We start from the raw sequence: 18897 nt of genomic DNA, 5'->3' as shown, positions 1-18897 counted from the left end.
GGCCATCTTTGGTGAGGGCGGCTCGCTTTCCCGCCTCGCCTGCCATCTTGAAGTCGGGAGGCGTGTGGGGTGAGGGTGAAGAGCCCCGGAAGGGGAAGTGTGGGGTCACGGAGGTGCCACTTGGCCTCTGAGGCAGCTGTAGGGCCCAGGCTGTCGTGTGGCCTCCCCGGGGCCTACCCCTGCCAGCAGCTATCTCGCTGCTTGCCGCTTCCCCACGTTCCCTGTGGGTAGTGGGGCTCTCCCGCCCCGCCCGCCGCCTCAGGTGAGGGCCGCTCCTGGCCCGGCCCGGCCGGTCGCTCTCCGTCCCCCTGCGGCGCTGTCAGCGGCAGAGAGGCCCCGGGCTCGCGGGGGTGAGGCTCGGGGCAGGTAGCCATGGCCGAGAGCCCCTCCTGGGACCTCGGCGTTTGCACGGGTTGAGGCGTGAAGAGCGAGGTGGGACGGGAGCTGTTGAATTTCACTTTAAGGAGCCGGCCAGAGAGCAGCGAAATGGATGACTTCCTCTCCATCTGCCTGCTGTCCCTGGCCATGCTGATCGCCTGTTATGTGGCAGGGATTATTCCCCTGGCCGTGAACTTCTCGGAGGTAAGAGGGCTTTGCCCAACCGCACCTTGGCCTCTGGGGAGGGGTACGGTTTGCCTTAGGAACCGCTAAGGTCACGTGTTAAGTCACGGTGTGTCTGCAGGCTACTTAAAGGAGGTGCCCATATGCAATTCAGAAAGCATTCGTGGAACACTTTGTTTTGGTTCACAGTCTAGTTCGGACTTTGTGTTACTGACAAGGCAAACTGTAGCTCTTGGGTTACAGCTCAAGTTGTGTTACTGCCTCGTGTGACTCAGAGCTTTCTTTTTGATATGCGGTTGTGGCAGTGTAAGGTAATGCTAAAAGGGAAGGAGAGGGACTGTTGTGGGTGGAATGAGGGTCCAAGCGGTACAGCAATTTTAAAGTGAATGCACTTGGGTGCTTCTGAGAAATAATATGTCAAAGTTATTAAGGTTGTTTGAGATTCTGGACCCAATGTGATTTAATGCCAGTGTGTATTTTTTTATTTTTTCCTTCATAAAGCTGTGGTATAGTGAGAGTTCAGCACTTCTAAGCCAGTAAGAGCCCTTTTATGAGAGGCTTCCTATTCCTACTGGGACCGGTACTGTTTTTGGAAACTGGAGTGTTGGAAGAGAAATAACTTCTTCCACTGAATCGCAGAGATTATTGAACCTGGCCTTTGGTCTTGTGATTACCAGTGTAGTGAATGCTTTGGGAGCAGTAAAATGAACAGCGTGGAAGGAAAAGCTGTTCATTTTGCTAACAGTGTAGTCCTTAAATGTACTGAAATGTGAGAATATACTCTGAAATCTTTGTGTCAACTTTAGCCTGGTTCAGTTTTGCTGGTGCTTTGTTTGATGCTTTGACAGAAGTTCCCTTACGTAACTTCAAGGCTGCACAGCTATCTTCTTGCCCTTCAAAACTCAATTTTGCCCTGAGGCATCCAAAGGACTTCTTGCAAATTTGCTGAGAACACTGCCTAGTACAGAATGAGATAGTCGTTTGAGTTGGAAGGGACCTTCAGAGGTCATCTAACCCAACTCTCCTGCAATGAACAGGGGTACCAACAACATGATCAGGGTGCTCAGAGCCCCGTCCAGCCTGACCTTGAGCCTCTCCAGGGACAAGGCATCCACCACCTCTCTGGCCAACCTGTTCCAGTGCTTCACTAATCTTATTGTAAAAAATTTCTTACATCTGATCTAAATCTCCTCTTTTTTAGTTTGAAACCATTTCTGCTTATCCTATCACAGCAGATTCTGCATGATAATGCTGTCTTTAAAATTGTTTTTTATTTATATGGATTTACGTCTCTTTATGTATGTGCACACTACACGTGTACAAACAAGTTAATTGCATTATCATAAACTCTTAGGAATTCTTAGTTTGGTTCTACCCTTTCCTTAAACTTGCTGCTTTTAGGCTCCATCTGCTTTGCTGGTTTAAAAAAGGAGTGGTGTCTCTGCAAATGTTTTGTGCACACGCAGGTTAGTCCTGGACTTGCCTTATTAGAAGTTATAATTGTCTTGTTTGAAGTGATTGCTTAGCCTGTGCAACATGGACAACTTTAGACTGAAATAACTGGACTGCACATTTTGTTGTTTGCAAAAAGTTTTGTAGGTGACCTCAGTGAGAGAAAAATGCATTATGTTAGGCTAGCTCTGCGTCAGAAACCACACTCTTACAGTTCTTGAGGCACGCTTAAATGCTTGGAGTCTTTTACTTGAGTAACAGAAGTTCATAAGGCTGACCGGAGTGGGACTGCTAAATACTGAAAGCAGGTGTGAAGTTTTTCTATGTCCAAGTGAGATTTAAAGATTCAAAAACAAGAAATACAGAACATCTTGCTAACTTGAGGAATTTGGGATTTTCCATGCATTTTTTAGCACTGTTTACTCTGTTCCTCTTCTTAACAAGAGACACATTGGTGGTTTTGGAACTGAATTTGATTTCTTATAGGCAAAAGTCATCTAGTTTGACCTAAGCTGCCATTATTATATCACTGTATTCACCATTTCAAAGTATTTCATATTGAGAAAGAGATGCAGACTTCTCTTGTAGTAGTAACTCATCTATGTTCATACATTTTTAAAATTCATGGGTGTCCAAATTCAAGCAGTGCTTTGTATTTGCAGTAGTAGTAACACCGTAGTATATCAGGTACTTGTAAAAGTACTTTTACACACACATACATGTGCAAATGCACACACGTATAGTGTAAGAGAGGTTATAGTGCTGCAGTATAAAAGGCATCTTGTTCTCATTTTGAGGCGCTATAATTTGGCAAAACTACTTCAGGAACAGCGGGTCGTCTCTTGCATATCACTACTCAAATTTTCCCCAGTAATGCTCTATTTGTTTCCTTATGGTCGCATTTGGCTTGCTTTCTGAAAGCTAGCTGTTCATCTCTCAAGAGCCTCCTGTTTTTTCAGTGCAAACGTCACCTCTTTAGGTGAGATTAACCAACGTGTCAGTGCAGCAGGGGTGAGAGAGCAGGTGGCGTAATGCGGATACGCTACAAGTGGTTTCCCATCATTTGAATGCTGACCTTTGTCTCCAGGACCTTGATAGTCAATGTTTGTATTTGGTGACACACATCTTGTGTGTGGGAGATTATTGTTCTGCCACCAAATACATGGTACCCAGTTATTACATGGATCAAAATTTATGCTATTACAATATACAGTACATTGTGGGCTTTTACAGATTGATAGAAGTGACCTCTGTAAGTTGTCATGTTTTGGAGTCTATTAGATGTTTATAGAAGTGGATTTTCAGTGCGTGGCTTTGACTTTAGCCTGTCAATGTTGTAGTCACAAGGAAGCAAAAAGTAAGAGTGGACCAATCTTACACTGGTAAAACAGAATTTAGACAAATGGTACAGCAGTTGAGGGAGGGGCAAGATCTCTTAGGTTTTGTTTGGTTTATTCCAAAAATTACAATATAACTAGGAAGATAATCCTTACAGTAGCGAATAGCTACCTTTTGTGCTGTTGTTTAATAATAAGAAAAGTATGTTGTAGAAACTATTCATAGAATGTGAACTAGCCACTACTTTTGTTTACTATATGATAAAAGCATTAAATTTGTGTAATTTTCAGATTCAATTACAAATTTGCAGAACTAACCAACTTAGACATTTTCTGTCTTTCTATAAATATAGCTGACATAGCGGTTTATTGGACGTTCTTGACCAACATATTTGCATCTGTAGAGGCTTTTATATTTTTGTCTCTCTTGCTTTTCTGACCTTTATTAGGTTATTTATTTATTTTTGTATTTTCCTTTTGTCATTTTTTGGGAACAGATGATTTGTCGTCTGCTGTGCCATACGTAGGTGAATCTTTAGAGAACTTGCATGTTTAAGTGGGACTTCTAGTAGGAAGGATCTATTTGATAACAAAACGAGACTGGAGATAAAATGTGGAATTGCAAATGTGCTCCAGTTCAGACACTCCATATTCCTTTGTCTTTGTAGGTTTTGCAGTTTGGGGGGGGTGAATTAGCCCCGAATAACCGTTACTGCCAAAAATAACAATCTGTGCTGTTCTCATGTATGTGACGTTTCATTTCTTCTCTGATGTTACTTTTCCTAAAGGGTTGTCTCTGTCATTTCTTATTTCAGTTGTTTGTGTCAGACCCTGGGTATGTTTACTCTTGAATTAGAGTCATGAAGAGGTTTTGTGCACCTTGAACTCTATGAATGAGGGATAGTAAGGGAAGCGTCTTCTTTCTTAAAGGTGATACTTGTTTTGTGCTTGCTTGCAGGAGAGGTTAAAGTTGGTGACTGTTTTGGGTGCCGGGCTGCTGTGCGGGACTGCCTTGGCTGTCATTGTGCCAGAAGGAGTACATGCACTTTATGAAGACATTTTGGAGGGTAAGAACAAAAACTGTGTCTATAGATGGCCGTGTTCAAGATAACCTAGGGCACGGTTTTATGACTTACCAGGGTCTGCTTTTAGGGCTTTTAACGTGAGATTGGCAGGGAGTTTCACAGCAGTATGGTGCAAATGCAGCATAGAATCACAAAACTGCTATAGATAAAATACTGCATGTTCCTGGTGGTTTGACAGAGAAGCACCATCAAGCTGTGGATCGAGCAAGAATCGATGATTCTTGCTGAGCAGTTTAGTCATTTGCACATATGTCGTATTGTACCATTCATGGAACTACAGCCTGTTACAGTAGGTTATGTGTAATGTTTCTTACTGTAGGGAGGGTTAAACTTCAGCTGTCACTGAAACCTTGGAGAAGAGGTAGAAGGATGCCTGTAGGAGACGAAGAGCTTGTGGGCGACTTGCTGTTGCTTTTTGTAGTTTAGATCACTACTCATTTTAGCAACTGTTAGAAGTATTTTATAGATCTACATGTACTTGCCATTGTAAGAGTTTTCTCTTTGAAACTGAAGAACTTTAAGTACCCATTGCTTCTTACAAGTGTAGAGAAAAACCACTGGCTGGCAGCTGCCATAGTGCCCACAGCAGTCTGCTTGTTTTTGTGATGGGCCATGCTGTTCTAAGCCAGTTAGAATGGCCTGAAGCTGGAACCAGGCTTCCTTCGGGCAATTGGCTGAAAACTGTGGTTACATAGGAATGCCTCCTACTCAGTGAATTAGCCCTGTCTTGGGTGGTATAAGCACATCTTATACACCAAAATCTTGGATATACCTTGATTTAAGATTATAACTTTACTTAGCCCCTGCTATTTAAAATAACCTTGTTCGCAGTACGCTTTAAATCTTGTTTTAGCTTAGAGCGTTGTGCTATTGCATTACCTACCATTGCATGCATGAAACTTTCCAGTTTGTTCAGAACCAGGAATTTGTTGGAAGGTAAACAGCAACAGCTTAATGGTTGCAGGAGAAAGGCCTTTTATGTCAGGACCGTAGAGAATGTAGCAGTTGTTTGATGTATCATTGTTCCTAATCTGTACTTGAGAGATAATTATAATACTGTTTTTCTTGTGCTACTGTATTTTTCTTGTTTCAATACCCTTTTATTTTTTTAAGAATCTACTTTAATGTACTGTTAATTTCTGCTGATTTTATTTTATTTTAGTTTAGATGTAAAATAAAGAGAGTGTATAAAATCATCCAGTATCAAGAAGTGGAAGAACCTCGTGATTATGCTTTTATGTACAGTAGTTTGTGCACTGTAGTGTAGGATGTCTCTAATGAGATGTAGCTGTAGCTTTGCTCTCCATTTCATTTTGCTCCTAAGTGAAACAGATTTTATTTTAATGATACAGGTAGTAGTAAATACCATTAATGTGAGCACCTGCGTATTTGTGTTCATGTCAACATCCAGATGATTGAGCTACAGTTTTTATAGTATATATTTTGGGAGGGGCGGGAGGGAGCCATTGGGAATGTCAGTAATATTTACCTAGTAAACAAGAATTTTTCCCTGTGGATGACTTCAGGCTCAATTTTGAACTCACAGTATTGTGAACAAAGCGATTCTGTCCTTAAAGAAATGTATAAGTGACATCAAGAGAACGATCTCCTTCTGTTAATTCTGCTTTCTGTCATCCTGTTTGTAATTTTCCCCAGCACGTCGCACTTGCAACTCAAATCCTAAGTCATGTCCATAAGCAAGAGGAGATATTTTCTTTTTATATTGCAGAGGAGCAAAATTCACACATGTTATGGGTTGAACTACAAAAATGCATGTGGTATCGTTCCTAGAAAAGTAGGATGATCAAGTGTTTTTCTTTTTTAAACAAAAATTTTTCTTAAGACTTCCCAAGTAAATACCAGAAGGTTGCTTATGTGATTAATATTGTTCCCTAAGTGTAGGGAAGGGACAAAAATAATTATAATTAGAGATTATGATACTATTGTTGGGTCTAGCAGAAAGAAGAAACAGTTTCATATCAGAACATTAAAGGGATTTACAAATAGGGTTGTAAGCATTTTCCCTGCCCTGGAATGAAGGCAGCATGTACTGAATGAAAGGTAACTCAGAGCCTTGAAATATAGCATGCAGTTCAAACTTCTGACTTAGCTTTGAAGCTTCAGATGTGAATGTAGATTTACTGTGTCTGTTCCCCCGCTGGAAACATTTGAATAGTACTTACAGTGTGTAAAGTGCCTTGCCTGCCATGGAAGTGCAATTATTTATTGTAAAAAGGCACACCAAGGAACATGAAATTCCTGTTCTGCATCACCCGAAGGGTTTTCTAGCGTGATGGTTTGTCTCTGGTAGAGTTTGCAGAGGGGTAGAAAGAATATGATTCAGATGGGCAATGAGTCTGAAACCGAGAAATGGAGCGTGTGCTGTGTGCTATGCAGTAGTCGGGGACTTAACTGAAAATTCTTTATTCCTCATCTTTGCTTGTACCTTTCTAACAGTGTGTTTCTGGTAGTTGGTAGAAGAAGGAATTCTTCGCTTACATCAGCTGGAAACCGAAAACTTTGTTAAACCATACAGATGTGTGCTTTCCTAGGAAACTGAGCTAAGAAAACCTTGAAGCAGTGACTTCTGCACATTGTCTAAGAATGCATGAGGAACAGTGAGCAAAGGAGGAAAAAAGTGACTGCCTTGTGTTAGTCTGCTGTCTTCTAACCTGTTTGTTTGCCTGCTGCAGGGAAGCATCACCCAGCAAGTGAGATGCAGCATGTGATGGAGTCTGAGAAGGTCGCGGAAATCGCTGTTGTACACGAGTATGGCCATGACCATTCCAGGTTGCACGCGTACATTGGTGTTTCCCTTGTCCTTGGCTTTGTCTTCATGCTTCTGGTGGACCAGATAGGCAGCTCTCACGTGCACTCTACAGATGGTGAGTAAAGAAACTCTTCAGTTAGACTTGCTCATTACTTCTAATTAGCAAGGTGCAATTTCATGAATGCTACTGGGATTTAATTTGACCAGTCACATCCAGAATTTCAGTGGGTACTGCTGAACTTAGAGCAGGATCTGTTAGAAATGTTTATGCTGGAAATCTGTTCTGGAATCCAGCATAATTTGAGAGCTTGCTTCATTAATGTAAAATAACTGTGCAAGCATATGTGGGTGTGGAGAGTGGTTTTACACTTAAGTTATTGTCTGTTTTAAAGTATAACCTGCTTATTTTTTGGCTTTCCAAAAGACTTCTGCCTGGAAAATCTGTGGTTTGTACGTATTATGACCCTTTTCTGAGTCTCTAATCAGAGTAAATAGCTGGAGAAAATTGACTGTGGTCTCTGTTAGATAAGCACATTATGAAGTAGGATATTAAGGACATTTTTGTCTAGTTCATAACCTCTATCAAAGGAAATATGGTAGTGTTTTGTAATGTTCCTTAAAGCTACTGAAGAAAAATCATTTTCTCATTTGTACTAGGGCCTGCAAAAAAATGAAAGGAAATGCAATAGAAGAACTTGAGAAAATATGATCTTTGCTAACAACCTCCTGTTTGCCGTTATCATACCATCACAGTCATCCAATGCAGTCGTTCTTGTAGGCTCCCCCTTAGTCAGAAGACCAATCTGACAGAAGAGAGTACATTAATTTTAAGTTACCTCACTTTGCTGTTCTGAGTCTGGGTGAGAGGGACAGGCAAAGAGAAAGCAGCAGGGTTTTTTTCTTTTGGCAACAGGGCAGGCTTGTTAAGATAGCTGTGTAAGTGTGCTTGGAATACAATTACACAATATCTTTTGAAGTATTCTGGTATTAAACAGCATAATAATATTGTGTTCGTATACCTTCATAGGTCCTAGCTGTCCTATTCATTGCAGTGATTCTTCATAACAGTTTCACAACTGGTTGCACTAGCAGCGGCTATTACTCTGTTATGTAGTGTAATGAGTTAAACTGCAAACGTCCTTAGAGTAGTTGTCAATCGATTGAAGTCAAAACATCAGATTAAAAAAAAATTGAGTGGCATTTTTTCTCTGTGATGTTGGCAAGAAATCTTTCTAACTGCCACCGCAACAGGTAAAATTTATTGCTTAAAAGCTATTATCAGAGAATCAGTGCAACAGAGGCTGTTTCAGGTGGTCACCTGAAGGAAAATTGGACCACAAGAGGAGAAAAAAAGAACTCTGACCCTTGTGGCAACTCTAGAGTTTGAGTTCAGAAGGCTAGATTTTCTTCCCCTTGCTAGCACAGAACTTTAAAATTTAGTTTCAGTAACTTAAGAAAAACAACTACTTCCTGTATTGGTGATTCTGTAAATTGCAAAGAATGCTCTATGATTCTATCATTTATTTTTTTTTTAGTGAACTTAAGTGATTTGAAGATGTTATGTATCAAACTATTTTATAATAGATTTAATGCGGAAATACAAAAGCCGATAGTTTTAAATGTAACTTCCTAAGCCATTTATCACTGGTAGAGATGTAATTTTTAATTTATTCTTCTAACTTAACTTGTGTATTTATTCTCTTCTACTTTTGCTTTCTTCATGACCCTTTCAGATCCAGAAGCTGCTAGATCAGGCAATTCCAAAATCACCACAACGCTGGGATTAGTGGTCCATGCTGCAGGTAATGTGGAACCTATTAAAACTTGAGTACAACTTCCATTGTTGTGTGGCTTGTCTTTAGGTGTGATAGAAATACTTGCGTTTTGGTTTTGAAGATGGTGTGTTCTATACCAACAACAAAAAAAGCAATGTTTCTCACCAAAACTGACCAAGAAGACATACTCCAAAACTCAGAATATTTCATGGAATTTTGAATATTTGAGTGTTGTGTTTTCTCTCCTTTATTTTTCCCATCTAAAATTTTGTGGTGCTCAATTTCTGCCTATTCAATTTTTTGCTGACTACTTTATCTGTTAAATTTTAACATATGCTTAAACATTTGATATGTAGTAGGACACGTTTTTAGATTTGTTTGTCAATTGAGCTGACAAGTATTTAAAAAAAAAAAAAAAAGTAAAACCACCAAACAAACAAAAAAAAAACCACCAAAATAAACCCCGGACTATCTTGTGAAGAGAAAGGAGTTTATAGAGTAGACCTCAAATATTTGACTGAAACATGTTTATGATGACTGTCAGGGATTGAGAGGGTTATATATAATTCATGTTAATGTTGTAGTTATTCATTATATGTGTGTAATGTAAACATGCTTCTTAATCTCTTCTGCTGAAAATTGCTGTGCGGGTGTCCTAAAATGCTTATCCAAAGATAATGTTTCACTAAACAAAGTATATATTAAGGATGAATGTTGTATCCATTTCCTATTTCAAATTTGTTAAATGATACAAAAATAACATTTAAACATAAATTGAAGTAGCAGTAGTTAATGTTCTTTTAATGTTTAGAATCTGAAGCAGCTTGTTTTGAGAGGATGACACTTAGGGACAGAAAACTAAAACTAGTAAACTAATTTGACAGACTGTGTCAATATTGAATAGATTCTCATTGTACTTTTTATGTTCTTGAGGAAATGAGAGCTCCTGCCTGAAATCCTGAAATAGTGCCTAAAGAAACAGCGGGGAGCGAATGATGTGTTGGGCTGTTTATGTTGATAGAATTTTGAATAGCAAGACTTCTTAAATGATTTCTACTGCCAACCAATATGGTGGAAAGCTGAAACTTACATGGAGGGATAATTCAGAAATTCTTATTCTTCTTTCAGCTGATGGTGTTGCATTGGGTGCAGCAGCTTCTACTTCTCAGACTAGTGTCCAGTTGATAGTGTTCGTTGCAATTATGCTGCACAAGGTAAGCCAGCATCCAAAACCCCTGTATTTTGTTCTTTCAAAGACATGTTAAAATGTACAGAAGTTACTCAAGTTCTTAAGTTTCCTTAGTGATGTAATCTGGAAATGTGTTGCACTCTTGAAATGAACAGATTAGTTACATGGCTTCAAGGACCAAAAAGCATGACTATGATGTATGACAGAATAGCAAATGATGGATGCGGAGTCTGAATGAGGTGTGAATGAGAAGAAATTGAGACTTCTTACTGCCTACCTTGTCTGCAATGGCTAACAGGACTGTTTCTCAAAAATGATGTGAGAAGAACAGCTCATCAAGAAACGTGTCAGCTTCACATTATGTTTTATGAAGCAGATTTTTTTTTGAAGCTAGTGCTTTTGGTGGTGGTGCTTTTTGTTTTTCATTTTCCTGCTATTTCTAAAGAATTCTTACTGCTGTAAGAGGTGCACTCAAAGTTCTGGAGAGGTGACCACAGGAGCGTGTGCTAGTGTGTTCAAGGAGAGAATGCGGTTTTATGCTCATCACACAGGTTTTAGGGTCTGTTTTTTCTGTTGGTGTTTCTTTGTTTTTTGCCTCTATTGCCCAGAAAATGGAAAGGATATTTATGTAATGAAAGGTTCTACAGTTTGCAGGGTTAGTCTTCTGAAACTATTTAATATTTGAATACTAAAGAAAGCTTCTGGTTAACCACTGTTACTGAAGCAGCTTCAACATCAGTCATATGGCAGTTTTGCAGGAAAAGACTTGTAAGCGGTTTTCTCATGGTAACAGGCAAATGATGAAGAATAGAAGAGCTTTCTTTTCTTGATGTTTATGCAAGAATGTATATTGACTGTGTAGCTTCCAGATGTGCGCTGATGTGTATGACTTACAGCACCACATACCCATATTACAGTAGTTAGTCGTACGCTCATCTAAAGTCTTGCTTGCGCAACTGTGTGTCCAAGATGTGAGGAAATTCTGATCTAGTATGTCTTTCACCGTTTCTGCAATAAACGGTTCTTTATGCATCCTACTTCAAAGGTGGTGCTAACAGTGTTGCATCTTCCTGTGACGCTTACTTTACAGCTAGTGCCAAGTGAAATTCTGCTTTCATTATTCTTAACGTTCAAATTCTCTGGCTTCTTAAATTGTACAATTTCACTATTTTGGAAGAAAATGACTCCCATGAAATATATCAAGAAATAGTTAGTATTGAACAGATATATCTTCTGTGGCCTTGTGGATAAGAAACTGTGTGCTAGCATATAAAAAGGAAAAGGATTTTTCTTCCCAGTATGAGAAGATATGCAACTGAGTGATAAACGAACCAGAAGAGCATTTAAGTCTTTGTTCACTTGGAGGCTGAAAGCCATCTTTCTTTGGGAATCTTTTTCCCTGTGTTAATTGTAGAATTTTTCTGTTCTAGCTACAGAAACCAGCCATCTAGGGATGTGTAATACCAGATGGAAAAGAGAAATCACAGGAGTTAATGGAAATATAAGAGATTATAGCAACTTCTCAAATCAGAACAAACATATTAACGCTTAGAATGACTACGCAGATATCTGTACTCTTCCTGTACCTTTCCTGGCATTGCACTAATAGAATAGCACTGCACAATGACTGCAGTCCTTGTAGAATCACAGAAGGAGAACAGTCTCAACTCCTGCTTCTATCCCTTCTTTATTTAAAGAAATAATTGATGATGTGAGTAGAGCAGTCCATATCTGTGAGTCTGCAGTTGGAGATTATTCCATTAATTTTTTCTGTATGAACTTTCTGAAATGTGTTACTACCCCAAAAGTGATGTCATAACACAGAGCTAGAACATTAGTTTCCTAGGATGGAGAGCATTTTGTAGTTCACAACTCACGTTTCCTTTTCTCTGAACAGTTAAATGTATTTGTGTGTTTTGTGTTAGTTTTCATTCATTGGTGTTGTAGTAACAGATTGTATGCTGTGGCTTGTTTGAATGATAGGCAGAACATGGGTTTCCATTAGATAGTTGAGCATTCTTAAGATGGGGCTTTAGGTAGAATTCCATTTATTTAACTGAAAACATACGTTCTTTCCTTGAAATTCTGCCAATTCAGTGCATTTCAGTGGAGTAATTTCAACAAGTTCAGGTAATTTTCGAAGAGATTATTACTAGCAATTAATTGTTTTGTTTTGTTTTTTGCAGGCACCAGCTGCCTTTGGCCTGGTTTCCTTCCTGATGCATGCTGGGCTGGAACGGAATCGAATTAGAAAACACTTGCTGGTCTTTGCATTGGCAGCACCTGTTATGTCCATGGTGACATACTTAGGGCTAAGCAAGGTAGGTCTGTGATTCTGTTCTACCCAAAATGTGAGTTAGTGGTCGAGTTAGGGGAAATGAACATCAGGTGAAGTTCATAAAATGTAATTCTGAACTGCCTGAAGAATTCAGCAGAAGTGACGTTTTTCCTTTTTAATAGATGAAAAGGTAGTAATGCATGTATGTGTAGCAAAAATGCTAAGTCACAGCTTGAAATGGTGATTGAGCACCTCGTGGGAAGGCAGGGCCCCCCCAGGGGAGCTCAGGTGCATACAATGAGGCCTTCCGAAGGTAAGCAAATTTTCTTCCTTTGTTTCTGCATCCATGGCTGCTGTGTTTGGGCTTGTTGCCATTTGCTGCAGCCTAGGACTTTGCCACCCCACTATTATTGCTGTACATTCCATCGCATTATAGCATTACACAATGGGAAAGAAGCAAACAAAAAACAATTGCATTTAATCAGAACCAATGATACAGTTCCTCTATATAGTTTTTTTTAAGACTGATTTCTGTCTTTTTCCTTTCTTCCTGTCATGCTTGACAGCTCAACATATTTACTGGTTTACCACACTATATCTGGTGATTACGTAGTTCAGTCATTTTCAGTGTTGCTGCATGTATTCTCATTTTAATATGCAGGTAGGAAGTGATCTTTGCTAATTTTCCTGCTATGCCAGAATTGTCTGTTTTAAGTACAAAGACTTTTTCACCACATCAGAAGTTGAATCCTCTGTGCTAGAACAGCACTTTTGCCTTTCGCACTCCTAAAAGCGTAGTCTTCTACTCATTATGTACAGCTAAAGTCTGTGAAATGGGAATCTCTCTCCAAATTAAATGTTTCTTCCCCTTCTTGTGTTTTCTGTGATACTGCTGTATGCTACATATACTTCTTTAGGCTGTCCTGGTGACACACTATGAAGCATGTCATAAAGAATTTAAAATGTTATCTCATAAAACTCAAGGCATGAGAGAAAAGATTAAGTAAATCCTTTACTTGCTGGAAAGAAGTTCTAGCTGGTAGTACACCAGGGAAGGTTTGTGAATAGAAATGAGAATGGTACTTGAGCATTTTTCTGAGGTATGCTCAGTAACAGTTGGTTTTGCATTTTGCACTTCAGAACGGACAGAGAATTGATAAGGCATAAAGGCTAGAGCAGAAGATGCATTTCTTCTTTGGTATACTCTCAAGCTACTTTTCCAAAGAGAACTAGCATTACACTTGAGTTGGAGACTATTCAAGAAGCATTTTGAAAATCATGTGACCAGTTTTGCATTTCATTACATTTAATGATGCATAGCAAGAGATTAATCCAATTATGAATAGGTGTTCTTTTTTTAATCCAGATGATGCACGTATTTGTGCAGTTTGCATAGAAATTCAGGAAAGGTTTTTATTGTTTGCTTGCATATCTAAATGAAATATTGGAAGAATGACTATTTGGGACTTAAATCTAGTAATTCCTGCTCTCACCACGAGCAGATATTTAAAGGATAACATTTTATTTGAGCACTGTTTAGGAAAAGAGTCAGTCCTGAGTGGTGTTCTTCAGTTTTATGGCCTTGCAGTCTGAACTTTATATTATTCAAAACACACTTTGTCCCTCATCAGCTTTATAATTCCAGTTGCCACCTGTGAGGTGCAAGACATTTAGCAACACTTCAAACTCTTATCACTGTGAGTGAATTAAAGTTGGTGAAAATCCTACTGTGTCCGGACCTTTATAGAATTTCTTTATTATTGACTGAAGAACTTCTGCTTATCCTGGTTTTTTTTTGTTGTTGTTGTTGTTTCCTTTCTGTTTTTCTTTCCATTTCACAGAGCAGCAAAGAAGCCCTTTCAGAAGTCAATGCCACCGGAGTTGCTATGCTTTTTTCTGCTGGGACCTTTCTTTATGTTGCCACAGTTCATGTCCTCCCGGAAGTAGGAGGCATTGCGCATAGCCACAGACCTGAATCAACTGGAGGAAAAGGACTCAGCCGTCTGGAGGTGGCAGCCCTGGTCTTAGGATGCCTTATTCCTCTAGTTTTGTCCATTGGACACCATCACTAAAAGCTCGAATTTCACCAGTCTTTTCCTCGATCTGACATGAGCAGCAAATGTCGGCTGCTCCCTTTATCATTGTCTGTCTTATCCATCATCCATCCCATCTTCTTTATGGAGTTCAGAGGGAACCTTGATTGCAAAATGAGGAATACTGGGAAAATTTTTAGTATAGCAAAAGGTACTTTGGCAGCCGGACATAAGTTCTATGTAACTTTTCTGAAGACGTTTGCTATTTTAGTTGTTACTTATGGCCCTATTCTCAGGGAAGATGGAATTTGGAGTTTAAGAAAGGCGAGTGGGGAAGAACGTAGTGACTCATCGTGAAATTGCAATCACCAAAGCATCCTGCAATTGAACTTTCACAGCTGAGAAGAAACACAAAGAATGGCTGCCTTTTAAGAGGCTGAAGTCTTACTAATGAAGAGGACTCTCCCTCGTTGAATCCATGTTGTCTTGACAATGCGAATGGTTCTTGTCATGTTTGTCATTAATTGTTATAACGGTGGGCTGTGCTCAGAATTCTGGACAATGGTGCTGTTGTAAAAGGTGTCGTTGATAGGAAAGAAGTACTGTAGAGAAGGTGTAATGTTAGAGCAGGAAATCAACAGGCTAAGAATGAACAAATTTTGCAGTATATTCAATTATTTAAGGTAAAGATTAGAAGCAACGAGGGTATCTGGTTGTTCATACAATTGTTAATAAGTTTGAAACAGGCAATATTTTCTTCTGACATGTAAAGCATAGGAATTTGGTTCTGTGATTACAGTACTCCTACTTGGGAGAGAGATCCGTATTGTGCTTTGAAATCAAGCTCTTCTGGACTCTGAGGAGTAGAAATCTGATGGAAATAGCTAGTGAGGGACTAGAGAACTTTACTAGCTCACTTTCAAGAGTCTGAACCACTGACGTCAGTGGAGGCATATGTTGTTTTCTTTTTGTTGTTTTTTTTCCATTAAATAAAATATACTAAGGCTAACATAATAAGATCTATAAGTAAATATTTATGTTACAGGGAGTACAAAGTGTTTCTAAAGCAGTACTAAACAAACAAAAAGAACAAACAGACAGGCAAAACCTGGTGGGTTTTCAGTGGTCCTGTTAGGCGTTTTGCTTTTCCTTTGGGAATCTTGCATTCACCTCTTACTGATGATCATTAGTCTGGTGAATCTACTTGAGGACTTTTTGCCAACTGCTGATGCCTCTCGGTGCAAATGGGTGCTAAAGATCCATCCCTTTCCAAGGCACAGCGTTTTCTTGTCAGGCACCTTTTATCGTATGCAAATTATATTATAATTCAATAACTGTAGTGCATTGAAAAGCTGGGAATGCTTGATGTGCACAGACTCAACTCTTTAGGGGCAAACCTTTTAATGCCGTACCCTTTTTAAGCTATACTTCTTCTGCACTTTTTAAAGATGACATTGCCAAATAGTTTTTTTATATGGATTTTCAAGGCGTGAAATATCTTTCCTGAAGTGCTTATTGTTTCAGTTTGAATGACCATCTCTTTCATGCAGTTTATTACTTATACTACGCAGGCCATTGTGCCTCTTCTTTACATTTTGTCATTTTCCTATTTGTTTACTAGGTCAGTAATGCGTATGGCCTGGCTCTTGGAGTAGTGGTTGCTCTGTCTGTTGGCTTTGTAACAACCTAAGTGTGTTCTATCCACAAGATACTATTTCGAAGATAGAATTGGTTTATCGGGTCCAAACAAGCATTTCTGACATTTGACCTTCAAAAGTTGTTTTTTGTGATTTACCACTATGAAATTAGTGATGTAGATGCGATCTATGTTCTTAAAGCATTTCTCGCAATGTATGTGCGCAGCTACTAATTTACTAGTGAATTACCTGTTTAAAAAGTTCAGTGACAGAGGCTGCTGCAAATGATGTGAATGATAATGCAGGGATATTTACATCTGTCCTCACAGTGTTTTTCCTTATTTCCCCTTCATTACCTTCTTTCTTTATAATCTCGCTGTTTTACCGTTCTTAATTCTTCCACATAACTGAACTGTTTCCAGAAGCTGGAGAGCTTGCAAGATCTGTAGCAAATCAGGAAATAACTCGATGCAGTAACAGATGCTTACAGGTTGTAGAACAGCATTTCTAAAAGTGCAGACTATCTGCCTGGATATACACGTTGAGTTTTTTTTCTCCCACTAGACCTGAAACATTTCGTAGTGGGGGAGGGAGTTCTGTTGAAAACTGATCCAAAGAGCAAAGTGTAATGAGCCTGATGAATTCACATGAGTGTTGATTCCTGCTGGATGATGCTGACTTGAACCAGGCAGTGGGGAATCTGTTCAAATTTGCAGTGTTCTAGGAGAACCTTGAATTTCTCTCAAATGCTAGTCCAGCAGCCTTTACATTGAAAACACTACATCTGGAATCCAAATGACAAATAGCAAAAAAATAACTCTGCTGTTACTTTTTCTTTATGTGGAGCCACATTTTATCATCTGTCATTTGCGCGTGCACCCAACTCCACTCGTTACGTGAGCATCCTGACACTGCTTCCCTTTGGCCTCATTTTGTGTGTAACAGTTCTGACGGTTTAGGGGCTGTGGATAATATGTTTTAGGGATCTGTGTGTGCTGACGAGGATTTGTCAGGCAGTCTTGAATGCTGAAGGTTACATCAGAAGTGACTAAGCATAGCAGGTGCCACTGGTTAAAAAGTCTGCTGTCTTTGCTTTTTCCGTATCCCTCAGGTTGTGTTCCCAGTTTATGTTGGGACAACCACTCGATGAGTCATGAACTATTGGCCAAGTTACAGCAGTAGGTGAGGGATGTTATATTAAAACACTGACAACTTAAAATTGGCACAAAGAAGTCTGGTAACACGGTTTTCATTTTGGCACTCAAGTGATGTGATTTTTTTCATATCTGTTTAGAAGTAGCAAATGCTTTCTTTTTGCTGCCTCTGCTATTTCTTGTGTTGAACTGTTATTTTCAATAACAGCTGAAGCTGCAGTGACTGAGGAAACTTCTGGTTATGTCATAGGGAGAATATGAAATCGTAAATGACTGAACCTTTTCAAATTGTTAGTTCCACGTGGAAGATTATTTTCTTGAAGCAGAGTATTTTAATGAGTTAAATGAAATACCATATTTTATTGTATCCCTGTTCTTACCTATCTTTCCATCTGTCACAGTAAATCAGTACTGCACGTAGTCAAGGCCATCTGGTATCATTTTCTACTCCTCAGGGGACCTTGGTGCAAGCAAATTCCTCTTTACACTCTCTGTAATAGCCATCTCTGCCTGTGTTTCTACTGTGAGGTAGGTGGCAGTAGGTTTAGCAGATAACACTAACCAAGTGCCAGGCATTTTCCCCCCCTTTTATTCTGTAAATCCCTCTAGGAAATCTATAATCTTCTCATCAACTGGGTGGGTTTTTTTTCTTTTTTTCTCCAGTTAATGATTTCTTAATGGGCTGTAGAAACTGAAGTAAAGCTGTGCTTCTCTTCATCTCAGTGTGTTCAGGTACTTTCCATACTGTTCTAATTATTTTATTGTTCACAGTATTAAAAAAGGGAAATATGTTTTTCAGCACTTGATGGTAGGTGCAGAAGCTGCTCTGTCATTAACTTGTGTGAGGATGTCACACCAAGATATGAGCTTTTGATAATTATTCCCTGTGATGTCAGTTGGCCGGGAGTTAAATGCAAAAACCTGGTGTTGAATTCTGGCTTCAAAGAACCATTTCCAGGTGGATTATGCAAGAAGAAGTATGTTAAGGAGACCCAGGAAAACTACTGTGTTTATTCAGGAACTAGATCAGAGTCTTCAAGGAGCTTTTGACAGTAACAGATGTGTCTGTGTGGTTACCAGCTTTATGCAGAATAACAGATGCTGTGGAATAAATGTAGCTACTGCTCTCTTCCTGTTCTGTGCTGCTTGGCATGGGACTTGGGGGAAAGAGGACGTGATTATTCTTTAGGGGTGGGAGGAGAAGCAGTTGTGTTGTGGGGGGGAAAATTTGAGTTTCAGATTCCTGTTCACTTCAGACTACTTTAAAAATAATAATAATAATAAATCATTTTTCTCTGATTTTCTTACATCTCTCAGCAGCTGTGGCTTTCCAGGGAAGAACATGGCGTGGTCATTGCTGTTTACCTGACTCCTTGTATGGAACTGTAATTTTAATGTCTCTTTTTGTCAAACCATTTGTACACAAAATCATTCCATGAATGGCTGCCTTATAATTTTTCCACTTTAATTGTGAATGGTTATAAAATAATGTTGCAGTTTTCAATTTGTTTTATTATATTAAATTTTTACTAGGTGCAGTGCTTCAGAGTTGGCTTTTCATTTACTACAATGGAGTTTTGTGACAGCTCCCGCAAAGAGAAATGCCAGTCTTAAATGGGATGCAAG

The 18897-nt window shown here is 39.3% G+C and overlaps 1 protein-coding gene across 1 annotated transcript; it reads left to right on the top strand.

The window, feature by feature from the left end:
• SLC39A9 (solute carrier family 39 member 9) lies at window positions 109-18809 on the top strand. Its single transcript, XM_021403167.1, has 7 exons — window positions 109-582; window positions 4309-4417; window positions 7129-7320; window positions 8939-9007; window positions 10109-10194; window positions 12356-12490; window positions 14289-18809. Exons 1-7 carry the CDS (start codon window positions 487-489, stop codon window positions 14517-14519), a joined length of 918 nt encoding a protein of 305 aa, XP_021258842.1. The 5' UTR covers window positions 109-486; the 3' UTR covers window positions 14520-18809.

The sequence above is a fragment of the Numida meleagris genome, chromosome 6 (genome assembly GCF_002078875.1).
Source record: "Numida meleagris isolate 19003 breed g44 Domestic line chromosome 6, NumMel1.0, whole genome shotgun sequence".
Lineage (NCBI taxonomy): Eukaryota > Metazoa > Chordata > Aves > Galliformes > Numididae > Numida > Numida meleagris.
This window is presented reverse-complemented; position numbering and strand designations above follow the sequence as displayed.